The following is a 24749-nucleotide window of genomic DNA, read 5'->3' on the forward strand; positions in this document are numbered from 1 at the left end:
TTCCCCTGTTCTGGTAACTGTGAAATTTCTGCCAAACAGGGGTGTTAAGCTGTTTCTACTTGCATGACTGTATTCCAGTTCCTCTGAGGTCTGGAGAGAAATCTCAAACCTCCAGCAAAGGGTTGGTCAAGCTCTCCAAATAGGAGTCAACGCTTATGGTGGTTGGAGAATTTCCATCTGAACTTTCCTCCCTTATGGGTCTGCTGTAACAAAACCGTTTTTTCTGTGCAAATCTGTACCAAAATTCAATGGCAGTTTTCCCCATGTTTTCTTCTTTTTGCAATTTTGGGAGCACAGTTCTGAAAACTCCTCAGGAAAACTCACAAAATGCTTTCTATCTTCATCCAGGTACTATTTTTCCATGAATTCATGACAACCTCGTAACAATAGAGGGTGACAACGTATCACAGCTTGACATCCCTTAGATATTGGTGGGGAAGGGCTGTTTGGGGGGCATTTTATTTATTTATTTTATTTAGTTAGTTTGTTAGTTGAAAAACATAAAGGACAGTTGCTCATGGATAGAAACTGACACATCTTGTCTTTGTCCCAGTTTTCCCTTCTCAATTGAAAGCGACCCTAAATCTCTGAAAAGTGACTGTCAAGCGAAAATCGTTTCTAACTGTGGCAATTGGAATATTCAACTTTGCCTTTTCAGAAGATATTTCCATGGACATTATGTAACAGCAATCCTTTCATTAATGACTAGAATATCTCAAATGGTATCTCCTAAGTCTCCTGCAGAAGTGTTAGCATAAATATGTTATACAATAATGTTTAAAAACCAAAACAACCCCACAAACTCAAACCTCCTACTTCATGCAATAGCTACACTCTAATGGCAGACCTAAAATTCTGGAATCTCCTTGCCTAAACTAGCCATTAAAAATCCATTGCTTAAATCTTGTTTTCATTTAGCCACAGACTAAAAATAAATTTTGAAAGATCGGAATTGTTGCAGCCAGATATTCCAAGCTTTTGAGTACCTCTCCATAATGGATGATGTATGACCCAGACAAATAGAAACAAAAGATTTTCTGCTTTTTGTTTGGCGTGACTGGCTGTGAGAAGGGCAGCTCCACCTACCCACCCACCCAGTTCTTGTGCAATTCTCTGTAATATCCAAGGAGGAATAAGGGATCTGGGCTTGCAAACAGTGACTCTGCTCTGGTAAAGATTAAAAAAAAAGACATCAGCAAAATTCAGTGGGGCACAATTTAGTTAACTCAGTTTTGTTTGCCTAAATTGGAGCTGCACAAATCCTAGCTCTGCCATGTTTTGCTGATCTGATGGATCCCAACATTTCACTCCTGAAAAGACCACTTTGATCATCCAGCCTGACATCCTGCATAGCATCCATCAGAGAACCTCATCCTCAACCGTGTGAGGAATTGCTCAAAACTTAACCTCCCCCTAACCTGCCATACATTTTTTGGGAAAATACCAAGTCCTTACTCAACATTTACAACAGCGAACTTGCCACAGTACTGGAAGCTTCTGTACTGCCTCCCAGAGTTAAAATCTTGTTAAGATTATCATGAGCCTTTATCTACCCATTCTCTCAAGTAAAGCATCTTAACTCTCTGGCCATGTTTTGTCTCTTCAGAGGGACAGATGCTCCCACTCCACCCAAGTTCACATTCTGAACTAAGCCCTGGTGCTCTCATTGAATTAGAAATTCCATCTGATTATGAGAAAAAGCCTTTGTTTTGAGGGTAACAGAGTACTGGGCCAGGCTGCCCAGAGAAGTTGTGGAGTCTCCTTCCCTGGAGATATTCAAAACCTGACTGGATGGGATCCTGTGCAACCTGCTCCAGGCAAACCTGTTTTAGCAGGGGGTTGGACTGGATGATCTCTAGAGTCCCTTCCAGCCCCAACATTCCCTCATTTTGTGAAACAGAATAAGTCCACAGGGCAGTGAAAAGGTTAATATTATACACTCAGCGAGGTCAAACTCCAAGAACACATAACAAGCCATTATGTTAAAAATTGCCTGAATTTATGAGTCACTGCATTTATGAAGGAACCGATATGAAAAAGACAACTTGGCAAAAATAAAGAAAATTATTTCCAGCTTGAAGTTTTGCAATCCTTCAGTATATCAAGGCTCACTTACTGTTATTACTATCCATGTTGTGCAATGCTCTGAAAGTCACATTTTTTTCCCCTGTGTATGCATAGAGATGTCCAACAACCCAAGGTATTCTTCCCTCATAGAAAATAAATTAGAAAGCAGACATAACTCAGAATAACATACAAGATCCCCTCAAGTAGAGTGGTAGAATCCTAATATTTTTTTTCAATATTTCCCTTCTAAATAATAAATCAAGCCCACTGCATTTCTCTATATGGAATGATATGATGCAGAAAAAGCTTGTGTGTTTATATTTTTCATATAATCACAAAAACATTCTTAAGCTCAGCACTAAACTATAACAGGTGTTTCCACCCATGGATGTAGCAAGTCAAAGTTTAATGTTTCTTTGTTTAAACCTGGCCAGTTTTTTAATGCAATAGCCCCTAACTCTGATGCACAACCTGAACCTATACCAACTAAGGGTAAAATGTATCAAGTTTTGAAGATTAATCCATCTCAATTTGTTAAAATTTTTGCTTCAGTCAGTATTCTGTCTTGGAGTGACAATTTCATCAACTAGCACAGAGATAGGCACCACCAAGGAATTGAGGGATAAAACAGTTAGAATGGACCTGATCAGGTCATCCTCTTCACAACTCTACACACTGCCCAAAATTTAGTGGTTAGAGTTGTGCCAGAGACACTTAGGGCACAAGAAGAAGGTCACTAAGTCAGATTTATGAGCATCTTTCAGGAATCATCCACCACATGCAACTAAATTCATGGTATTCAATGTCTGTCCTCAACAATTCTGTTACAGGCAGACTAGAAATGAGACCTAAGGGCAGTCAGTCTCAAAGCTTTATTTTAAATATTATCCTCTCAAAGTTGTTTATAAGGCGAGAAAGATTTTTTCCTCTTTTTTAATGATCCAAACAGAAAATACCTGATTCACTAAGGCACAGCCTAGCAATCATTTTTGCTTTCAAAACTGAGGACTCAGTGGAAAATCTCTGATTGTGCAGTAACTGTGAGCTCTTAAATGGCCCAGGATGGGCAGGATTGGCAAGAAAAACTCTTTAAATGCCCCACTGCTGACAAGAGGATCTGCCTGTCATGTGCAGCTGAGGCACAGCCACTACTGCTTTTTATTTCGTGTAGGTTTTCCACCTGCAGACAAACGGTTGGAGTCACTCATTGCTGCCATGAGCTAAAACAACATTGTAAAAGCTTGGCTGTCTCAAGTACCACAATAGGGTGATCAAATAACCAAGCCTTGCACTATCCTTCCCAGTTTAAGGCAACCAGTACTATTGGTTTTGCTACATAATGACTTATTTTAGATATAAACACACAGAGATTTATGCATATTTCATATTAAAATACCAGCAGGACGTTGCTTTGGAAATCATGGTTATCTCCGCTTCCACCTGCAAACTCTGATATCACATCTAATCATTTGTGTCTATTTCTATCCTGCATCCTTCATCTGCTGCTGCTGTTGAGCTGACTCAGAACCAAATCATCAGCAAACCTCGCCATCACCTAATTCTTCAGTGCTCCCCCATGGAGGAGGAAGGAAAAGAAAAAAGAAATAAAACTGTCCCTTTAAAAACCCAAGCATTTAAGCTGCTTGTCAGTCGTCTTCCTGACAAGGCCACTTGAATGTATTCAGGAATATTTGCATAAATGCTCACAGTGAGTTCACCCTGGCAGCTAGTGCTAATGGTACATAAAGTAATTTAGTCACTTCTCCTAGGCATCCTGTCAGGGTGATAAGCACCCCCTCTTTGCCTTGTTGCATATTAGATCATTAGATAATAAAGTGTTAGAGCATGCAAACTGACAGGGTCTCAGGGACTATCATTTTTCGAGGGCATTGCATTCTGCCAGCGAGGAAAAATAATAGAGAAACTGATGCTGCAATTGGCTTTACATTCTTGTAAAGACATTCAAAAGATTTAGGGAGAAAAAAGAATTTTTACTTTGCAATGATATGAGAGATTTAACTGGAAACTTTGCAGTGGATTTATTGCTGGTAAACCTGAAAAGAGTTGTTGCAATCCCTGCCAGAACTCTCCCCTTCCATAAGTTCATCACTTAAATTTCATTGGGAAGATTTTGCTTTTAAAATTCACACCCTGGGACGAACTACAAGCTGAAATATATCCTACTGTTGGGGCCTGTTGGCTCTTGACTATACATCTTACTATATATATAATTTGGAAAGGTCAACCACATCGGCTTTCTGGTTTACCAGAAATATAAAACCAGTGAGGATCCAACTATTTGTGAATGAAAAAGTGATAATTATTGAAAACCACAGATTACTGTGGCTTACCCTATTTATACCACACAGAGATGGATGAAATAATAATTGGCCTCTGCCAGCTATTACTTTTAAAATATAGATATATTTATTTGAAAGATTAGCTGCTTAACCCACTGGCTTCAAGGGGGCGGCATGTGAACACAAAACCAGGATCTGGGGTCCTGGTTATATTCAGAGAAAGGAGCTACAAAAAAAACCTCTTCACTTTACTGAGTGAAAAGTCTGACAAGCAAGATATAAATAAAGATGTGTTGGATGTCCCAAAAATAATCCAGACTATCTGCTAATGAGATGGTGAAACCCAAATGTGGAGACACCAGGCTCCTGAGTGGCTCGGGAGGTGCAGCTTTCTTTCCAGGTTTTTGGCCCCCAAAGTGTCTTTTAGGTGTCACATAAACTGTTACTCCGTGTTTCAGAGCAGCAAACACAAGATTGTAAGGAAAAATAAGCTGGATATTGTCTAAGTAAACTCAACGACCAGCACACCTTTCTACATCCTGTCTCCCCTCTCCCCAGCCCTCACAGTCAGGCATTCATCTCTATTGCCATCAGGAATTTGTGTTAAGAAGTTAAACATCTGGAAAAGTCCACAGGAATACATTTGGTCAAGGGAATATTATAGTCAGATTCCAGATTTTACAAACCTGTGATGAGCAGTTGCTCACCAGAGCAATGAACCAGAGACAAACCATGACTGTGTTCCCTTCCCATCTCCCTGCTCATGGATACAGCTCAGGTCAATCTGTCCTTCCCCGAGGGAGGCAGAAAAGCTGGGGAGAGGAGAGGCAAACAAACAGCCTCTGATACTATCCAAAATAAAAATTCCAAAAACTGGAGAAAAATAATACATTTTCTGACTCAAAGTGAAAGCAAAAAATTATTTCAGTGGAGGAAAGTGTCATCTGTTCTAATGGGTCTTGTCCAAAATTCAATAGCATTAAACCTTTTCCTTTCTTTTTATTTATTTAGTTAAGTGTTTTAGATACCTAATAACATCATAACAACAGTTATGGATTTTTGAAATTTTTTTCCTGTTTCTTGGACTCACATGTTCAGAGAATTTCCGGAGAGCTGGACTGAAGGATTTGGGTTAAAAAGAAAGACTCCACCAAGCCTTTGGGAAGAGAACAATTTTGTAGTGTGAAGGTTGCTATTCAAAAGTAAGAATTTACTAGCAGTTGCTTTATGAGGTTGCTTGAGAGGTGCCTGAGAAAGCAGATTAGAAAAATCACCTTTCCCACAAAATGTACACATGGAGATATTTTGCAGATGTTGACTTTTAATATCAGCACAGTAACTCAGGTGTGTGCAGCTACGTAAGCAGAGAATTATCTTTTTTTTGTTGCTTTTTGCCAACAGAATCCCTCAGGTTGTAGGAGTGGGAACGACAGCTGTGGTAAAATGAGATACCACGGCGCATGAGAATAAGGGCATTTATGTAAGAGAAATTAAGTACTGCCTCAACCAAAAGCATGCACTGAGAAGACTGCAATGGGGAAAAAAGAAAAAAAAATATGGCAACTACTTTAGTAGGAATATAAGAAAAAAAGAAAAAAAAAAAGAGTGTTTTTTTAAGACTAGACTTAATGGAAAGATTACAAAGTTGAAGAGAAAGAAGTTTCCCTTTGTAATGCCTTCTGCTAATTAATAAAGACAGAGTTCATACATTCCTTATAAATTTCAGTAAAAATTATGACAGTGGTTTGTTTATTAAATTAGGTTGTTGGCAGGATGAAAAAAAAATTCTATAACATGAATTATGGCTGAAAATGGCTCGTAGCCTACATAAAAAGTTAGAGCTAAATAAATACAGATGTAAGTTATGTTTATATAATGAGAAACGCTGCTGAGCTAAGAATTTTGGGTTAGTAAGTGTGAACTACAGACCCGATTCTGCAAACACTTATCAATACCCTCAGCTTCTCTGACACAAGAAGCCTCATTGATCCCAACAGGACCATATGTGAGCATAATCTTATATATATGCATAAGTACTTGCAGGACTGATGCCTGAAAGCATAAACAGAATAGAAAAGTATTTCCACAGGAATCCACTGAGCAGTAGAAACCCACACATTTTCCCATTTCTCAGCATTAATAATTTCTTTTAACGTATCTAGTTAACATTTCTCTGAGTGGCATTTGCTTTCCCAGAGAAAATTTTATCTGGTTTCTTCAAACTCTTTGGAAAAATCTATTTAATTATTCATCAGATCCTTGGCAAATATTTGTGAAACAAACCAGCATAAAGGACTGGTGCCTTCTACACTCAGCTACTTCAATGGCAGCTGAGGGTACACATCTCTTAGAGGGAGCAAGCACCTATTGAATTTAGGATTACAAACAGCTTTGAAGACAAAGAGCTATTCTACCAAGCTGGAACAGGGAGAGGGGAGTGAAATGCCCTCTGTTTTTGTTTTGTTTTTCGGCAGTAGTCATCAACTTTGAGGACAAAGAGCAAAACAAAACATTAATCAAATCCAGATTTTTCAAAGTACATTTGCACTCAACAACTCCCATTTTAAGCACCTACAGTCACCAGCAGATGTTCCCTTCCAGGACCAGCTGACCTTACAGAAGAGATTACTGTCCCCAGGCTGCTTCCAGCCATGTGCCCCCATCCCACCCTTGCTGGAGTTAACTGTGCTTCCAGAAGAGCCAAACTGCCTTGCACCATTTCTCCTTCAATCATTTCAGCAACAAGCCATATTGGCAAAGAGTGATTATTTAAATGGTTTAATGAACTTCATTGGCCTGGAGGAGGCCAGGGAGCAAGCACACAACCATCCTAGCTGGCATGTCCATGGTGAAGAATAGCCTGGAGCAGGGAGGGGAGACAAACAGCTGTGGGAAAAGCAATGTCCTCAGCTGGCACAGCTGGAGCCAGAAAAGAACATTCATCCATGGCTTGAGTAAGCAGATGGATTTCCAAAAGCGGTCTGCTTTCATTTAGGGCAATTCAAAGGAACAGAAGAATCTCCTAGAGAGCTCAGCACCCTATAGATAGAAGAAATGCAATCCAAAATTTGGGTGCTGAGCACTTCAGAAAATATGCAACATCCTTTAGATGCACAGGCAAAAATAAGGGCAGTCTGGAAAAAAAAAATCATACTCCAATTTTGGGTGCTGAATAAATGCAACCAGCATTAAAAAAAAAAAAAATCACCCCACTTCACTGACACACAGAACAACCTCTGCTTCCATGTTTGCTTACTTGTTTGTCATTTCCCTACATTTAGAGCTGACCTACTTGAAAAATTCCCCCTTTGGTCTGGAGGCCAGTCCCTTTCAAATGTCTGGCCCCAGAGATAATAAACGCTTACAGAACAATTTTGAAAGCAGCAGCCAGAGACACAAACCAAATAAATCCACATTTAAAGTAGCAATGCCAACCAATGAAAATGATTTGCCTACCATGTTCCAGATAAGAAGGCGTACCTTCCGAGGGATCGAGTCTTCGAGCTCTCCGCCCGTGCTTGGAATTGTTGTGCACAAACATATTGTCTGACACTGCCAGCACATGGCCATCAACATTGACTGTTGTAGACACCACGACCTGCAAGCACAAGAGCAAGATGGAGGAAAATTCAGATAAATCCATGTGTTTTTTAAAAAGTGCGGAGTGTAATAAACTCAGTTAAATAAATAACAGCTGGGAGCTGTAGAAAATTGCAAAGCTATTTCACATAATAACTGGTGCTTATGCTGTACAAATCTAACAAGAGGCGCTATTGATGAGTGGGTTTTTGGCATCGAAAGCTTTTGATGCAGTTTTAAGTCAAATTGCAGAGTTTGTAGCTGCGTGGCAGACAGCACACTGTTAACCATCATTTTAACAAGAGGATCTTTATTAAGTATTTTTTTCCCCTATATACAAGGGCAGCTGTGTTTCACCCTAAATTATCCTTCAGTTTCCACACTGAAGTAGATAGAGATGTTGACATTGCAAATGAGAATCGATTCAGAATAAAAGAAAACAAAAGTGTATTTTGTGAAGTTGTAACAAGAGTTGCTGCCTGTCTTACCCCCACCCTTCTCTGCTGCTCTCCCCTCAGCACAGTCACTGCAAGTTGTTGGATTTGCCCAAATTTCTCCCAAGCTCTATCTTAAGGAGTATGTATAGGCATGTTTGTGTACACACACACACACGCTCGACAGTGGGGTCTTGATCTGGAGAACACAACCCTATTCATCCAGTGTTAGAATTATTTGTATTTCTCAACTTATCTCAGTGTCAACACCTGGGATTTGATTTGAGGCGAGGTGAGAGAGACACAGCAGGACTGCGCTGGAGGAAGGATCAGACACTTCTGCTCCCCAGAGTTGCCCAGGGCAGGAGAGAAGCCAACCCAGCAGGGGAAAACAGGTAAACGATGGGTCCAGAGTAGAAGACTCAGCTACTCCAAGGTGCCCAGATGGACTGCTCAACCCTGAGGCTCCAAAAGGAAATCCCTGTCCAGGCAGAGGGCACGTGAGCCATGAAATGTCATGGAGAAACAAGTCCCTTGCAGAGCTGTGAGCTCATCACACCACGTCTCCTCCTACCCATTCAGACCAAGCAGTCTCAGCCTCCCTGGCTTTCCTTCAGTCACCCCTCCCACAGCCTCTTCCCAGCAAAAGTATGGCATTTCCCAGGGTTTTACCCCAGCCACAGATTTGGCCTTCAGCTGGCTGCTGGTTTGCCAGGAGCACGTGTCGCCTTCGAGAACTTTGACTAAAACAATAAGAAGAAATGACCTACACTTCTCCTTACATTAAACAGGGAAAGGGATTAAAGACTGAAACCCACAGAGATATGTTTATTCATGCGACCTCTTACAACCAAATATAATAATTGTCTGTTAATTGCAGTTTCAGCTCCCACCTCATGCTTCGACATGTGAAACAGCAATCAGCAGCTCCTGTTTAATCCACCTATTATGTTGACTAATTAACTTTGCTCGACAGTTTATTTCTTCCTCCATTATCAGCCCCTGTCAGCCGCAAGCACAGTGCCGCAAAGGGGGACCTCAGCCCTTTTGATTGATCACCGATAGATTGACATGCAGATTAATTTAATTAGAATCACCTCACTTGAGAAATGAAAGACAATGGCAAGGGGGCTAATAGATCTGCTCTTATAATGAGGCAAGCCTCCAGAGCCACAGCAGAGGATTTCTGATTTATTTTGCTGAATTCCCCAGTCGCTCTGAAAGGCTCTCGCTTTAATTGTTCTTGGTTTTGAGAGGCTTTAGCCTCTGAAGAGGTGAAATGCTTTACAAGGATTGGCAAACATTGCTTCTACTCTCTCAGGAAGCTGCTGCCTCTCAAAGTTGGTCAAATGGGGACACTTAAAGGATCGCTTACAACTATTCAATTTCATCACTTGAATTGGAGCTAAAAAAAATAGAGTGAAAGGAAAAATTTTCTACCTATTTCTGGCCCCCAATTAAAATATTCAAAAAGTAAGCAAAGCCACTAAACTGCGCAAAGCAGATCCTGAAGTCTTTCTCTGGAAAAAGAGGAATACAAAAGAGAATATTTTATATCTAAAAGATCCTAACCCCATTGCTCAGAATGGCATTCCAAGCAATAGACTTTTATGCGTGTTTTAAGTGAAAGATATTAAAATACAGAATAAATGATTCAAGAGCTCCTACAGATGGAAATTTGGGAAAAAGAAAGCACCAAATACTACAGATAAGTTTTTCTGAAATCAAACTAAGGAAAGAAAAAAACCCAAGCCCTATATATAAAATTCCAAAAGGGATTTCAAAAGTAATTTATCCATTGAATTCCTGAGGGGTAGAATAAAGTTTATGATATTTTCAATAAAATATGATCTTATAGTAAGTGGCTCGGGGTTTGCAATCTTATTTGTGCGCTTGCAACCATTGTAAATTCTTTGCAAGTGGGATTTTGAGCCGAATCCTTGGCATTGCCTGTCACAGCTCCATGATTTATGCCAGCTCCTTATCTTCTTCTAGGGGTCTGATTAGATGCGTATGAAAATTAACAAAATTACAATTAATAACAATGGCTACAAGATAAAATATTTTCCACCATTCCAAAACCCTATAGGTACACAGACTTCAGGCTGAAGCTGATCAAACCTGGGCTGAAACCAAAACTGTAAACATTTTTAGAAATGGGATTCCAGAAAAATAATGAGTCAAGAGTAGTAACAGTAAGGTAGTTCTCAAAGCTGTGAAAATCCTGTATCTAAGTAGCTGTTGCTATTCATGCAACTTTCTAGGTAAGAACTTGAGGAAACAATCCTGTTGAGGTTTTCTGTGAGTAAAACTACATTTAATTTCCCCCTCCTCAGACTTTCAGAACTGTTGATGCAACATATTTTGAATTACTTAGCAATATCTTCCTACCTCCCTCCTGAACAGTTTGATTTACTATGAAGAGACCACATTGGTGTGGTTCTTTGGTTCGTTAGCATCAGAAACTATAAATGGAATCCCCAAGTGAAACTGTTTCCAGTCTCAGGAAATGCAGAAAAAAAAACCCTTATGTGTCTGTTTGGAAAAAAAAAGATTATTCATAGCACACCTGTAAGAAGGAATAAGCTCTTGCTGCTCAATTCTTTAAATGAAAATTCTCATTAATAGAGGAACACATAATGCGCGCTGCACTAAGGAAATATTAATGCCTCTAATTATTAACAGTAAAAAATGCACTTCAAATATTGTGTGCCACAGTTACCTACTTGGATTGCTGCAGAGCACTTACATACTTACAAGTTCTACTTATATTTTTTAATCTAAAAAAATACTACACTCTCCTCATTTTGATTTTGAAACGACTGGGATATGTTCAAGTTAAAGCACATGCTAAAACTAATTTGTGGAGAAATCATAAAATTAGGGGGAGGGGACAGCCAGAGTACATGTGGAATGGGCACCAAGGCATCCTAAAACACAGACTGTAGCAAGAGGGAAAGGCATACTACAGTTTAATAAATGATTAATGAGGTGCTGACACATTAATGTAAGCACAGGGACAACCAGGTCTGCCAAATCTCAAACCTTTCCAAATTTTGTCAACAAAACACAGTTTTAATTTGAGACAGGCAAACATGGAAAATGATTTTGAGCTTTAGCTTTAGCCCTTCACAGATTTTGAATTTAAATCCTGTATCAACACCAGGGGAGACAGAGGTATGAAAGAAACACATGGGTTTACAACTTTCTTCAATGAAATTGGCACTATTGAATGCAGTAACATATCCCAGCTCTGTGGATTATTCTGCCTGCCATTAAATAGTTCAGTTTGTGAATACTTTGGAGCTTAGATTTTTTTTTCTTTAAATATTCAGAGACCAGGAGCCTGGAGATCAAGCTATTTATCCACGTTTAGCACTTGGCCTGTTTATTTGGTATAGTACCTCACCTAATATATCAAAATTAAGCATTGCAGAACTCCTGATTTTTAACCACAGCCCATTAAGCTTTGCTTACTGATTAAGACATAGCATTTTCCTTGTGCTTTCAATTTTCTCCAGTGTATGGTGAAGGATCTGATATATTTGCAACATCCCCAATACCCAATAGCAAAGGCAGAGAAAATCTAGCTCGGATGATTTCCAGGTTTGAAGTGTGTCCTAAGTGTTAAATATGTAACTCCAGTGCTTGCCACTCTTCTGAAAGCTATAAATGGCTCGAGCACATCTTTATTTTGATCACCACTTGGTGACCTCTTCCTACAATGTGTTGACTTCTTTATTCTAGTAACTAAAAATCACTCTCCATTTAACAAGACACTTCAAAAGGTGCCTAACTAAGAGCACATAAGTACAATACATTCAGTAATTTTGCTCACGTGCTCAAGGACAGGCCAGGCACTTAATTACCTTGTTGAATTGGGCCATAGCTCTCACTGCTATTTTTCAGTCTCTTTTTTTTTTTTTTTTCTGCTTTTCCCTTCTCTGGGGATGGAGCCTTGCATGTCCAAATTCCATTATCTGGGATTCATGAAGCATCATCTCTGTCTCTTATGCAAATTTGCAATAAGACACAAGTGGCTTCAATTCAAACATGAGTGGCAGCATCCCATGGAGGCAAACGAGCAACCTCTGCTGCAGGAGAGGCTGTGGTAGCAGAATCAAACAGCATGGCAATCTCTAAGTGACTTTCAAGGTTTTCATAATAAGTGAATGTTTGGGGTTTCGTTCAGTGACACAGCCTGAAAAGTTTCCTCTAAATTAAAACTTGACATGTGTCAGTTTACAAGCAGTTGTGCTATAACAAGAACAACAAGACAGCTAGGGCGCCTGGGTTTCATTAATTACAATAACATACAAAACTGTTTAGGTTGTATGAATGAGTTTTTAGTTCTGAAAAATCAAATCTAGGCAGAGTTCAATCATGACACCATCTACTCAGTAGCAGTATTATTATTACCACTAACTGGGGCACTACAGCCCATCCCACCAAGGATGATGACTTATTGTGATGAAGAATTCACAACCAGATTGAGCATCTGCTCCGGAGGGTTTCTGGAATAAGAAGGCAAGGTTGGGCAAAGGTGATAATACACAACAGCACCAAATGTTTTGTGCAATTGGGCTGATGAAACGTGGAGATGAAATTATTTTCTCAAGGGCAAGCAGGAGTGTGAAGCACAGCTGAAGTACTGTGCAGTACTTGACTTCTCCTCCCTGACTGTCTCCTTGTGCTAATAGAGACACAACAAACACAGCCAGGGCCAGCACTGCTCCAGCACACACACTCCGCTGGCACTCCACACCACTCCACTTGTCACATGCCTGGACATCTCAGACATGCAGAGAAATTTATTTCCTTCCAGGCCCACAACAGCTTTATGTTAGACTGATCACACTCCCACATTTGCAAGCAAAGTTCAGGATAAAACCTCCTAATTCATTTCTGATTGTGAGCCTGAATCAACATGCACTCTGCCTCCTCCCTGTACTTTCTTAACATGTCTTGTATCAGATGATAATCAGACAATTCCATGCTACAGAGGGAAAAAAACCAAACCAACTCTAAAATCTACTAAGAAAGGAAATTTTCTACAGGACTGGTCCTTAGATAGTGCAGGACTCACGTCCTTGACCCTCCACTGATTCTCCCATCGAAACTAAAATCTGTGTTCTAAGAACTTCCAGAAACTTTTGGGGACTGAAGAAGGACAGACCAAATGTTGGAAATATCTCTTGGCAGCTTCAAAGTCCAGCACAAGTACAGGAATGAAGGAAGGGAATTTCTCCATAGTTGTGTGTATAAAATGAGTATGGTACCATCTAAAAGTATCTGGAAATACCTTATCTTTATGGTTTTTAACCAGAACTTTGACATCACCATTGGAGACCTTGTAAGTCACTGGCAACAATTCAAAGGCAGCTGATAGCAAACACGGGGGCACAGATTTCAATTGGTTCCTACACAACACTGTCTCAAAGACCCAGGAGCACCACAGCATTGAGATACTACATGTACACTTGGTCCTTTTCACCCTAAGAAATGATAAATTAAGTTTGGACTCTGTAGAGCCCAGCTGTTTTATTTTAAGTCTATTGCTAAAAGACCAACAAGTTCAAAATTTAAAAAAAACGGAAGAAACAAAAGCAGCTATTGTAAAACAATAAGGCTGGGCACTGAAGAGAATGCTGCGAGCTTCAATGCCACCCTGTATGAGAGTAGGAGTGGTTCGCTCGGCTGAAAGTGATTAATTTCTTGAAAATGCTGAGGTCACGCTAATTGACATGACCTGTGTAATTAAGCAGTCTCTGTTTACACACGGAAAGCTCAACTGCTGTGAAGCTGGGTTTGTATGACAGAATGTCTTTACAAGTCAAGAGATCAACAACCTTTCCTATGTCCTACCTCCCTGCCGACACAGCTCCTGATTGCTGTTCTGAGGGAACACGCACAGGCATTTCCATATGAAAATCAGCCTGAAGCCTGGGCGAGCACAGCCCCAGCAGAGTGTACATGTTGTGAAGCAAGCTCTGACAGGCCCCAGGGGTGACTGCTCGGACTAAATCCCCGTGCTGGTGAGAGTCCTTTTCCCACATTCTCTTTCCGTGATAATGCCCTCTGGAATCACAGGAGAATCGTGACAGAGGGAGGAGTGTGGGGTGAGAAGTTGAGGGCTCTGCCATACTAATGCTGGCTTTTACACTGATTAATTTAACCCCTGTGGCCACATCTCCTCACTTCTGCACTTGCCTGCTCAGAGGCAAATAGCACCCTTCTGCCTTCCAGCATTGCTGCAATTAAGCAGTTCAACAAAAGCCATTCTACATATAAATAATATTGTCACTTACATAACATTCAACACTTGTATTGCCGTGCAACAATGCTGGAAAAGAAGCAAACAAGGTTCTGAGTAACTACAGAAAGCAGATATATTTTGGAGTTGTCTTTCTCCAGAGACCGATGTGGTCCATGGGACAAATCTCTTGTTTCTTTCTCAGAACCCTGAGGCAAAGTCTCACGGACAGACTCTACCATGATTGCTCCATGGGCTGTATTCACTCCTCCCACCAAAAGAGAAGATTCTTTGACTTTGTATCCCATATTTTTACTCAGGTAAAGTATTATTGCCACAGTCAAAGACCATGTCTTCAATAAAAGGGTTGGAACAATTATTCCTCAGCATTGCCACCACCCCACTCTGCTGCCAGCACTGGGGAAGTGCAGAGGTACAGACCACCTTCCCAAAGGAAAGCGATGCTCTTTATCCAAAAATGAGTTGTGGCACAGCTGGACCATAACAAGATGTCCTTGGCCATCTAAAGCTTTGTTCATATTTCAGCTCCCAAGCCCCAGTGCCACAAGATGCAACAGTGGGGAATACCAGACCAAAGCACCCCAAGAAAGAGATACCCAGTGGTAGCTTTCTCCAAGTGCTCACTACAGGGACAGACCTTCATCCCATCAATGCACATTTATGAGTCTTTACCACTGCTCAGGAGTAACACATGCCTGATATTATTAATTGCTCTTACACCTTCCTCTGCCCCAGCCAATAAACAAGGTGCCCACTTGGTGTCTGCATGAAAACAAATAGTTCCCCATGGAGAGAGAAATAGAGCAGGGGAGCCCAATAGCTGAAAACAACAGAGAGATCATTTTGATTTTTCCTTTTCATGCTTTCCCTTCCGGTGGAGATGACATTAGCTTCAAGAGTGCTCTCTTCCAGAGCAAGAAAACCTAACTACTTCCTGACAATTCTGCTGTGACAAGTCCTCAGGCATTATTTTGTGACCTTATGTTTTTAGCATCTTCCAGTGAATTACTAGGTTAGTTTGGGTCAAAGTACTTCTGTCCTAACAGCTGCTGATTTTTAAAGGAGGAAGCGTGTCCGACTGACCTGGAATCGACGCATGTCTCGAGGGTTTCCTGCATTTTTTAGGCAATTTTGGTTACATTTGAGGAAAAATTTCAAGAAGAACCTGTGGAGAAACAGAAACGAAAATTAATGTCTTATAAATAGGGTGTAGTCTGTATAAAAAAGACAGTGATACAAATATGATATCTGCACATTTGGTCCAAGAAAGGCTTATCAACATCAGTATTCCCAACTCGGACAAATCACACCCCTGCCCAACCAAAGAAGGAGTGCAGCTTACACAGGCCTGATTTAGCAAAACATCCTGAAAATTTAAACACTAATTTCATAGCTCTGTTGTGTCAGAGCCATTAAAGTTTGCAGAGTCAGTCCCTCTGTCACGCCAGGCTGGCCGTGCCATCCAGAGCAATGAGGAACAGACACGTTTTTCAGCACAGCAAAAAAGGGACAGAAAAATGCTAGACATGAAAATTCCCTTGGGTATAAATGGGATTTTGTTTCACAAGTTCACTGTCACCTCTAAGTTTTGATTTAATACAAAAATACTGAATATGTTCCATACAGTTGAAATCTCCCCCCAGGATTAAACTGATTTGTGCATAAAATTAAAGTCCAACAGTGGTTGGTGGAGCCCAAATCCCTGAGAGAAGGGGGAAACCTTGGTCAAAAGAATGACTTCATGGAAAAATGAAATGTTTTTGATGCAGTCTATTTCCTGACCATACACAGTTCACTGAAGTAGCTATATGACCCCGACATATATCTCTAAGAAAAGACATTGCCTTTTACAAAGCCAAAGAAAAAAGCAAACATTTCGCTGAAAATATTTCCTTCAGTGTTATGCATCAGTGGACTGTAAACTCATAAAGACAAGTCAATGAATAATAGTGGGTCTCAGATTCCAGGCTTCCTCCCTGAAAGCCAAAGTTTATCAGCCTTTTGTCCAAAATAAACTACAGACTAAGGTCTACTAAAGCTCAGCCATGCAAAGTTAAATCCTACAGCAAGTTTAAAGCCCAGTGTAACCAGACAAGGCAGCATTACACGTGCAATAACCATCAGTGACTAAGCAGAAGTTCCTCTGCCCTGTTCCCACATACAGGAGTGGGGCAGGGAACAGTTTGATCCTGTTACATCTGAATGTTAACTTCTGCAAGCAGCCCTCTTTTAGCACCCAAACTGAATGCTAGGTCAGCAGAATTTGCACAGACTGTCACCAAGAAAGGCAACACTGCAGGGTAAACAGCTTCAGAAAATCCCTTTTTGATGAGCAGCATTCTTTGCCCTGCTCCAGTCGTGATGCTGCCTCTCAACAAGGCAAGTTTTGCTGCTTGCTCCTCCATGTCAAGGAAATCATACAAGGCAAACGGCTGCAACCATAAACTGAAACTACAAGGGACTGTTTTCATTAAAGAAATGCAATGTAATGAGGAGGATTATCAAATGTGATGCTTGGGATTATCAAGGACTAGATCTCCTGGCCCAGGAAGGCTCTTCTAGACTTGAGCTTCTAAATTAGAGCTAGCAATCCACATAAAATAAACATCCACTGCACTGGAACAGGGGTTTGGAGGCAGCGTTTGTTTAAAGGAAAGAGCAGCGCAAGTCATTGCATTTCTCAATCAAGCAGGTTCTGATATTCAATAATGGAAAGGTGCTGCTATTTGCTGTACATGTGTGTCTTTTTAAGCTGCTAATGGCCAGCTGTGACAGCCTGACTCAGATTGTGTAGAAGGAGCTGTCAGCACAAATCTTGGCATCTCGGATCCAGACAACTGCTTGCCACCAGGCGAGGGTTTGTACTTGTGCCAGAATAGATTTTGAGAGACAAGCAAATAGGGCATTAATTCCACCAAAGAAAAATGAAAAGTGGGGAGAGTTGGGGATCTTACACTTCAGATGATGGCTTTCCTGTCAACAGCTCATCACTTAGCTCACGAGCTATGAAGGGCACAGACATCAGATCCCTCTTGCCCTAAGCTGGCCCTGTCTCGTGAAACCCTGGCAGCATTCGGAGACCACCCCTCCACACGAGATTGCTCGCTGAAATAAAAAGCCTGGCCATCTGTTCAGAGGCAAAGACATCCCTGTCAGCTGGTGCCTACAGCCTCAAACAGGCCCTTATGTGGCAAAACCTCTCAGAGCCACTCACTCTATAGGGAGAAGCTGGCGCTGCCCTGGGCTTACCGCAGGATTTTGGCGGCTTCACCAAGGGCTGAGTCCAGCAGCTGCCCACCCGGTCTGCCGCAGCCCCTGAGCAACACCCTGGACCTGAGGGGAGCTGGGGCATGGAAAAATTAAAAATAGCTAAAAATTCTTGATTTGTATTCGCATGGCACACAAATAATGGGCACTGAGTGTTGGTGGGTTGATTAAGGGTTCCCCAAAAAAGATTTAAAGCTCTTTGTGAAGCTCTATGGAGAAACACTGGGCCTTCCCTCCCCTTAAAAACTCTGAATTCATGTCAACTCAAAGGCTTGGAAAGTCACTCTGAAATACAAGAGTTTGCTTTTTGGGGTCTGCAAAACTGTAACCCAAAGTTTTGCAGTCTAACTCCATTTGCACTGTGCTATAACCCCCAAAGGCTACAGAAGTTTCACCAAAATAAACTGCAGTAGAAATGAAGCTCATCTGTTTAAACCTACCAAAAAACCTCAGGCAAGCAAGCAAGCAAACAAAACTTCTTTTGAATTAAACCAACTCCAGAAAAAAATTAACTTGCAAAAATAACAGCATTTTCAGAGGAACACGAAGCTCACACAGCCAAGTTCACTCACTGCATGTTAAGCAAAAAAAAGTCACCAGTTTACAGAAGACATTCTGCCAAGTGCCATATTTTAATTCTACTGAAAGACAAAACAAACGATGGGACTGCACTTTGTTTGGGAACACACCAGGGCTGGAGTCCCCTCGGCCACACGAAGCATCCCACACTCATCCAGGCAAGAGCTGAGCAGCTCCTGGGCTGGCACCACACCCCCAGCTGATGGGATCCCCCCACCTTGGCAGGAAGGAGGATGAGAACAGATTAAGACAAGAGTAGAGCAGAGCAGTTTGATTCATGGGGCTCATCCCAGGCTCTTGGTTCCTGCTTTAGACCGATTGTTCAGGTGCCTTCATCACCTCAAGCCCGGTCCTGCCAGCGTTGCTCATTAGCAACACTTCACTCTGCAAATATTTCAGATTTGGATTGACAGCACTGGTCCAGGAGAAGTGCCAAAAGAGCTGAGCTCTTTGTAAGCATAAACCTCCATCCCCATTTGCTCACATCAAGCTTCTTCACAGTGGGTTATTTTTTTTCAGTTCTAACTTTCCCTGCATTTGGCAGGACTGTGTACCATTAATGCTAACCACAGAGGACATATAGCATTAATACTCACTACTGGGGTCTGAAATTCATTTCCAAGATGAAAAAAAAAAAAGTGCAAAACACAGGAGTGTCAATAAATTCTTCAACTCTCTCTCCAAACTTATGTGACTGATGAACACCCGCTCCTCTGCCACACAGGAGTCAGTCATCAATTATCCTTATTGCTACCATTGAAGGTTTGGGGTTTTTCTCATGAATCAACCAAAACATATTTTCTGACTCCCTTCCTGACTACTACTAATCCTGTTGTGAAGAGCATTGGTGCATGTGGAGCAGAGAAACACAATCCAGCTCCATGCAAGTCAGCTCAGGTCCAGGAACAAAAACCTGCATTGGTATTAAACCAGAGAATTCCATGCATCACCTTTACCCCACAGAGACATGGCTGGAGTGTAAGGAAGGGAACTCTGGGGGAAAAGCAGTTAATTTTAGATTATATTTAGGTGTCCTACCATGCTGCTCAGGGCAGGCTGCAAAAACTGCTGAGGGAGTGAAGTTGCTGAGCAGTTGATCTGTGCCATGCATGCACTACAAATCCCTGAGTAACTGCAAGGTCCAGTGTAGAAACACATCCTCTGGTTAAATACAAACCTCTGGGCTGAATCAGGCCCCAAACTAATGTGAACTTCTGTCTGCCATGCAAAAGCCTTAAAAAATGTGCTATTGGCTGTTGGGAATGTTCTCTCCTTTTCTCACAATTCAATAAAAATTCCTTTTTTGGAGATGAAGTTGTGGGTTTTTCCCCTAACAAAACTGCTGCATTTCCAAAAAGATGTTGGTGCCAGTAGGACTGTGCTGTCACCCTCCTCTAGGGAGGAACTCTACCCCAGGCCTGGTTCCTACTGTTACTTCCAGCTCCTGAAGCCAGCTCAGGAGTTCTCACTCCTGCTCCATCCATCCTCTGATTCCCCTTGTTCCACTGATGGATCTGGTGAGCATAAGTTCAGCTGGAAGTCACTCCACTTGTTTAAAATATTCCCTGCCACTCCCAGCTGGCCTCATTTTCCATCACACACCAAACCCTTTGGTTTTGTGCAACACCTTCCCCAGCAGCATCCTGCTCTTTGCCACCACCACAGGGATTTAAATTAAACCCACGGCAGAAATGGAAGTAATGAAGATGTAAGAGGCTTTTGCCTTCCTGCTTTTCTTGCCACTACAAATTAATACTGATGTTTATTAAAAATAACTGAAGAGTTAAATTAAAGAAAGCAAGCTCTGACATGATCTATGTTGGCTCTTCTGTCACTCCCCTGAAGGAAATTTAAAGGAACTCAAACACGAAGGCTTAGGAGCAGGATTTTCTTGCCATTGCCACAATAAATATGTCTGTGGAAGGAGAAAAAAATAGTTGGAAAGAAGACCTGCTGCATTCCTGATGCTGAAGAAAAGCTTGTTTGTTCCTGATACATTGGAGAAGTTGTTCAAGAACAGTTCCTCCATGTGAAAATACGACAGCTGTCATGGTGCCAAGGTCAGCCAGACCAGTGGCTATCCAGAGTGAGTGCTGGTTATACAGCTCAGCCCTGGCTAGGGCAAACAAAACTGACAGAACACACCTTTTCTGTGCTGTAAACACATTTGATAGAAAAAGGGCAACTTCAGACTCCTGGATGAAACACAGCAGCAAGTATATGTGGGTTTGTAAAATTAGTAAAACCAAAATACACAGGGCCAGGGCAATAATTAGCAACTTTCCATCAGATAAAAGGATTGCATGCCCATTCTGTACGGCACACCAATTCAGCAGAGTACTAAATATGTGCATAAATTTAAATACACAAGCAGTACTGGTGGAGACAAAGGTACCACTCACATAACTTGAGCACATCCAGCTCTGCTGTCAAACTGGTGATGCTACAAAAACAGTGTCTCAAACAACCTCTGATTGGTATTTTAGCTCTGGTGAAAACTTGGCATGTCCAGAGGAACCAAAGGCAGCACAGAGGTGAGCCCAGAGGTCACCAAGGCTGACAGTGCTTTGTTTGCTTCTGCAGGGTTTTCTCTGCAAGTTTCACACACTTCTCTCTTTGTCAATCTATAACCTCTCCTGCAGCTCTTGGTAACTTGATCTACTCAGTAATCTGTCACTAAAGTGAAAATATAGAGAAAATGCTATTTTATTTGGAAAAGTAAATAATCAAAAGGTAGATAGAATAGGTTTAGATTAGGTACTAGCAAAACTTCTTCCCTGTGAGCGTGGTGAGACCCTGGCAGAGATTGCCAAGAGCAGCTGTGGCTGCCCCTGGATCCCTGGAAGTGTCCAAGGCCAGGCTGGACAGGGCTTGGAGCAGCCTGGGATGGTGAAGGTGTCCCTGCCCATGGCAGGGGATTGGAATGAGATGAGCTTTAAGATCCCCTCCAACCCAAACCATTCCATGATGCTATCATTCCATGACCTATGAAATGCCCCTTTTGAAACTTCAGAAGGACAAAGTTAATTCTTTTCTCTTTTCAAGGTGACTCTTCCTATATAAACTCCTATTATAAAATGGCAAATTCCAAACTTAGGCTAAAATAAAGGTTTTTTTTTTCTTGAAGGACAATTTCTTTAATTTTCCATAATTTTAAAACTTCACTTGAAGATTGCTTTTTGGTTTTTTGTTTGTTTTTTTCCTTGCAGGGCTTTTCACATAAAGCTCCCTGATTATGTCAGGTACCTTATTCAAAAAAGAATAATTGAGACTTGTACTGATATTTACCAACATGAGGCTTAGCATGGAATAAATATAGGGATGGAGAAAACCTCCTATTACCCACATGTTCACAGCTGGATTTTACTTGCCTCTTTAGTCAATAAACAGCAGTAGCTACTTTTTGTGGCATTTTTACAACAGGAAATTTATTCTGCAGAAGAGAAATTAAACACCAGATACAGCCATCTAATTCTCTTCTAAACATAACCTCTTGAGTTATCAAACATCCTAATTAGGAAAAAAAAATCCCAAATTTGTTCTCTCTGGATTCAGTGCTCTTACTGATTTAAAATGGAAGCCAAATCAGAACAAGAATTTTGCATTTATGGGATGCTAAGAAATTCACTAGTTTACAAAACAAATAAACACCAAAACTAAAGGCATGGAAAATTATTTACTAGACAATATATATCTTCCTCCTGAATGGCAGAAAATGTCCAAGAAAAACAATATGATGCAGAGAATAAACCTCAAGCAGTCAGAGCCTGTCGGCTAAAATTTTTCAGGCAGTGCCATAATAACAGAAACATAATAATAATAATAATAATAATAATAATAATGATGATGATGATGCTATTTTTGTGAACTTGCTGTTGCTGCTGGAACTCCAGCACTGCCAGGGTTTGCTGTTATCAATACAGTAAATATTCAGCTCAGCACAGCAAACAGCTGAGGAGGCACCCACATAATCACCAAATCAGAAGGCAGGACCACCCAAACCAGCCTTAAATTACTCATTGCTCACTTCAGCAAGTGCTCCCAGTCACTTTTCCTCAGGTCTGTGCGTTCTGCACAGCGAAGCACAGCGTATCAATTTTTCATCTTGCATCTTCTGGACTCCTCTAGCTCCCTGATACTGAGTTATAATGCATCGCAGAAATTTAGAGTAGTTTGGGAAAGTGTGTTTGGCATTTTCTCCAGTGAGTGAGTTAAAATCCCAGAGAGACTGTTTTGGTTTCTTTGCCCAGACTTTTAATAAGAAAAGAAAGAGATAACACCACTGAAAAACAACATCACAAAACAGAATTAAGAATAGTCCAGAGGCAGGTTTGAATGCTCAGTTTTTTGTAATTTAATTTTGCCCCCAGGTCTGATGTTTTAATATTTTTTTTTCCTTTAAAGTAGAGAAAATCTGAATTTTCTTTTATATCCTTACTTGTGCCCAGCTCCAGAATCTAAAATTTTTATTACACTTGAACTGCAGCTACCTTTCTATCACAAACAAAAAAAAAACGTTGGAAGGAGTTTATGCCATCTGTGTACAGGGGAAACACAGGGTATTTGGTTGATGACAACCATTGCGAATAGTAAAACAGTAACAATAAAAGTCTATCAATTTGCTTCAGTTTAACCACTTTCCCTTCAGTCTCTCCCCATTTCACCCTTCAAACATGAGGGCATAAAAGTGAGTTAACTATTTTTAATTTTTACTGAAGACATCAGACTTCAGTCACTGGAAAAAACGACAAAGCAGCCCTGTGGTCTGTCATAGTTCACACAATGCCAGTGAATTAGCAGCCCTGCCAGAGCCATACTTTAGCAGAAAGAGCCTCTGTTCAGTGTAAGTGCTGACAGATAACAGCAGCGCTGTTATTGCAATATGATATCAGCATTTGCTTCCCTGCCTTCTCAAGGTAAACTCCTGTAACTTTAGCATGGGCACCAAAAAGCAGCAGAGGTATCAGAGTCAGGGGATGTTGGAGAGCAGGGCTAATCCAGCCCTCTGAAGCTGCTTTTCTCACAGCAAACATGGGGCCCTAAAATGTTTCACCATTTGGGGTGTTTGTGACATATTTCTTTCACCAGCTTACTGAGAAAGTTATAAAGATCCACATGGTAAATATTTCATGTGTGGGAAACACATTTCCCACCTTTCCCTGGACCAGGCATGTGTAAATCCCCTGCATGTAAAATTGTGTGCTGCCTGCACATACAATAATTAATGATTCCTCAAATAACCTGACCCCAAGAATATCTTTAAGTAACATTGGCATCCTGGTGCCATCACTCAAACCTGCAAAACCCAGATGCTGAGGCCGTTTAAAAGACAGGTGGGAGCCTCCAAAACACTGAGAAAAAATTCTGCACAAGCAGAACATGAAGTGTTACTCAAGCCCCATCTGAACAGATGCATCCTCCAGCACTTACACCAGGTGTAGACATGATCTTACAAGGGTGAAACCTCCCAGGACCTGGCTCAGAACCTGCTTCATTTTGTCAAGATGTCTTTTTTTAAGTGGAAGATGCTTTATGTTAAAATAAAAAATAAAAATTAAAAAAATAAAAAGGGGCAGGAAGGCTGCCCCCTACAAGGAAATTATTTTTTACCAGATTTATGTGTAGGACTGATGGCCTGAAGAGAGTGAAATAACCAAGATGCTGTTAGATCTCTTATTTACAATAACCTATGGTATACACCACTAATGAGTCAGAAGAACATGAGATCAATAAATTGATTATTGAGTAAATTCATGTCTCAAAAACATTAAAAATACACAATTCAACGAGTTTCCAGAGAAATGCAAGAACTTTTCACAGTGCTGTGTGCCCATGTGATGCTGACTTTGGGCAAGCTCAAGGGTTCTTGGCTGCAGCTGCTCCAGTGCCTTGGGATCACTGCCAGCAAGATCTACACTGCAGGACTGTGGGATTTACTGCTGGGATGACACCTCAGCTTCTGCATCCCTAAATCCTCCAGAGAACTGCAACAGCAATGGACAAATTTAAAATGTGCCTGTAAATCTCCTGTTCACATAGTCCTGGGTAGAACTTAGCTCACCTGAGCCACCTCAGTAATTAGAGAGAAGTATTTGGGAACTGTAATATGGAGAGGGATTGATTGCATCCCCTCCTAAGACAACTTATGCTTCAAAGAACGTATAAAATGTTTGCTTCAAGTAAAGTAGCAGCAGTGAAGGACATTATGTGGGAAAGGGACATTATGGGGAAGGGAAAAAAACAATAAAT

The 24749-nt window shown here is 41.0% G+C and overlaps 1 protein-coding gene across 5 annotated transcripts in view; it reads right to left on the minus strand.

Annotated features, from left to right (window-relative positions):
- EBF1 (EBF transcription factor 1) overlaps positions 1–24749 on the minus strand; it is a 256727-nt gene that overhangs the window by 83784 nt on the left and 148194 nt on the right. For 4 of the 5 annotated variants that reach the window (XM_031055324.1, XM_031055321.1, XM_031055320.1 and 1 more), the window contains exons 3-4: positions 15738–15819; positions 7824–7965 (exon numbers count right to left, since the gene is read on the minus strand). In XM_031055324.1, coding sequence (XP_030911184.1) covers positions 7824–7965; positions 15738–15819 — 224 coding nt within the window. The remainder of the gene's footprint in view (positions 1–7823; positions 7966–15737; positions 15820–24749) is intronic. The other variant, XM_031055322.1, reaches the window with a different exon arrangement.

The sequence above is a fragment of the Geospiza fortis genome, unplaced genomic scaffold, assembly GCF_000277835.1.
Source record: "Geospiza fortis unplaced genomic scaffold, GeoFor_1.0 scaffold55, whole genome shotgun sequence".
In the NCBI taxonomy this organism is placed as follows: Eukaryota; Metazoa; Chordata; class Aves; order Passeriformes; family Thraupidae; genus Geospiza; species Geospiza fortis.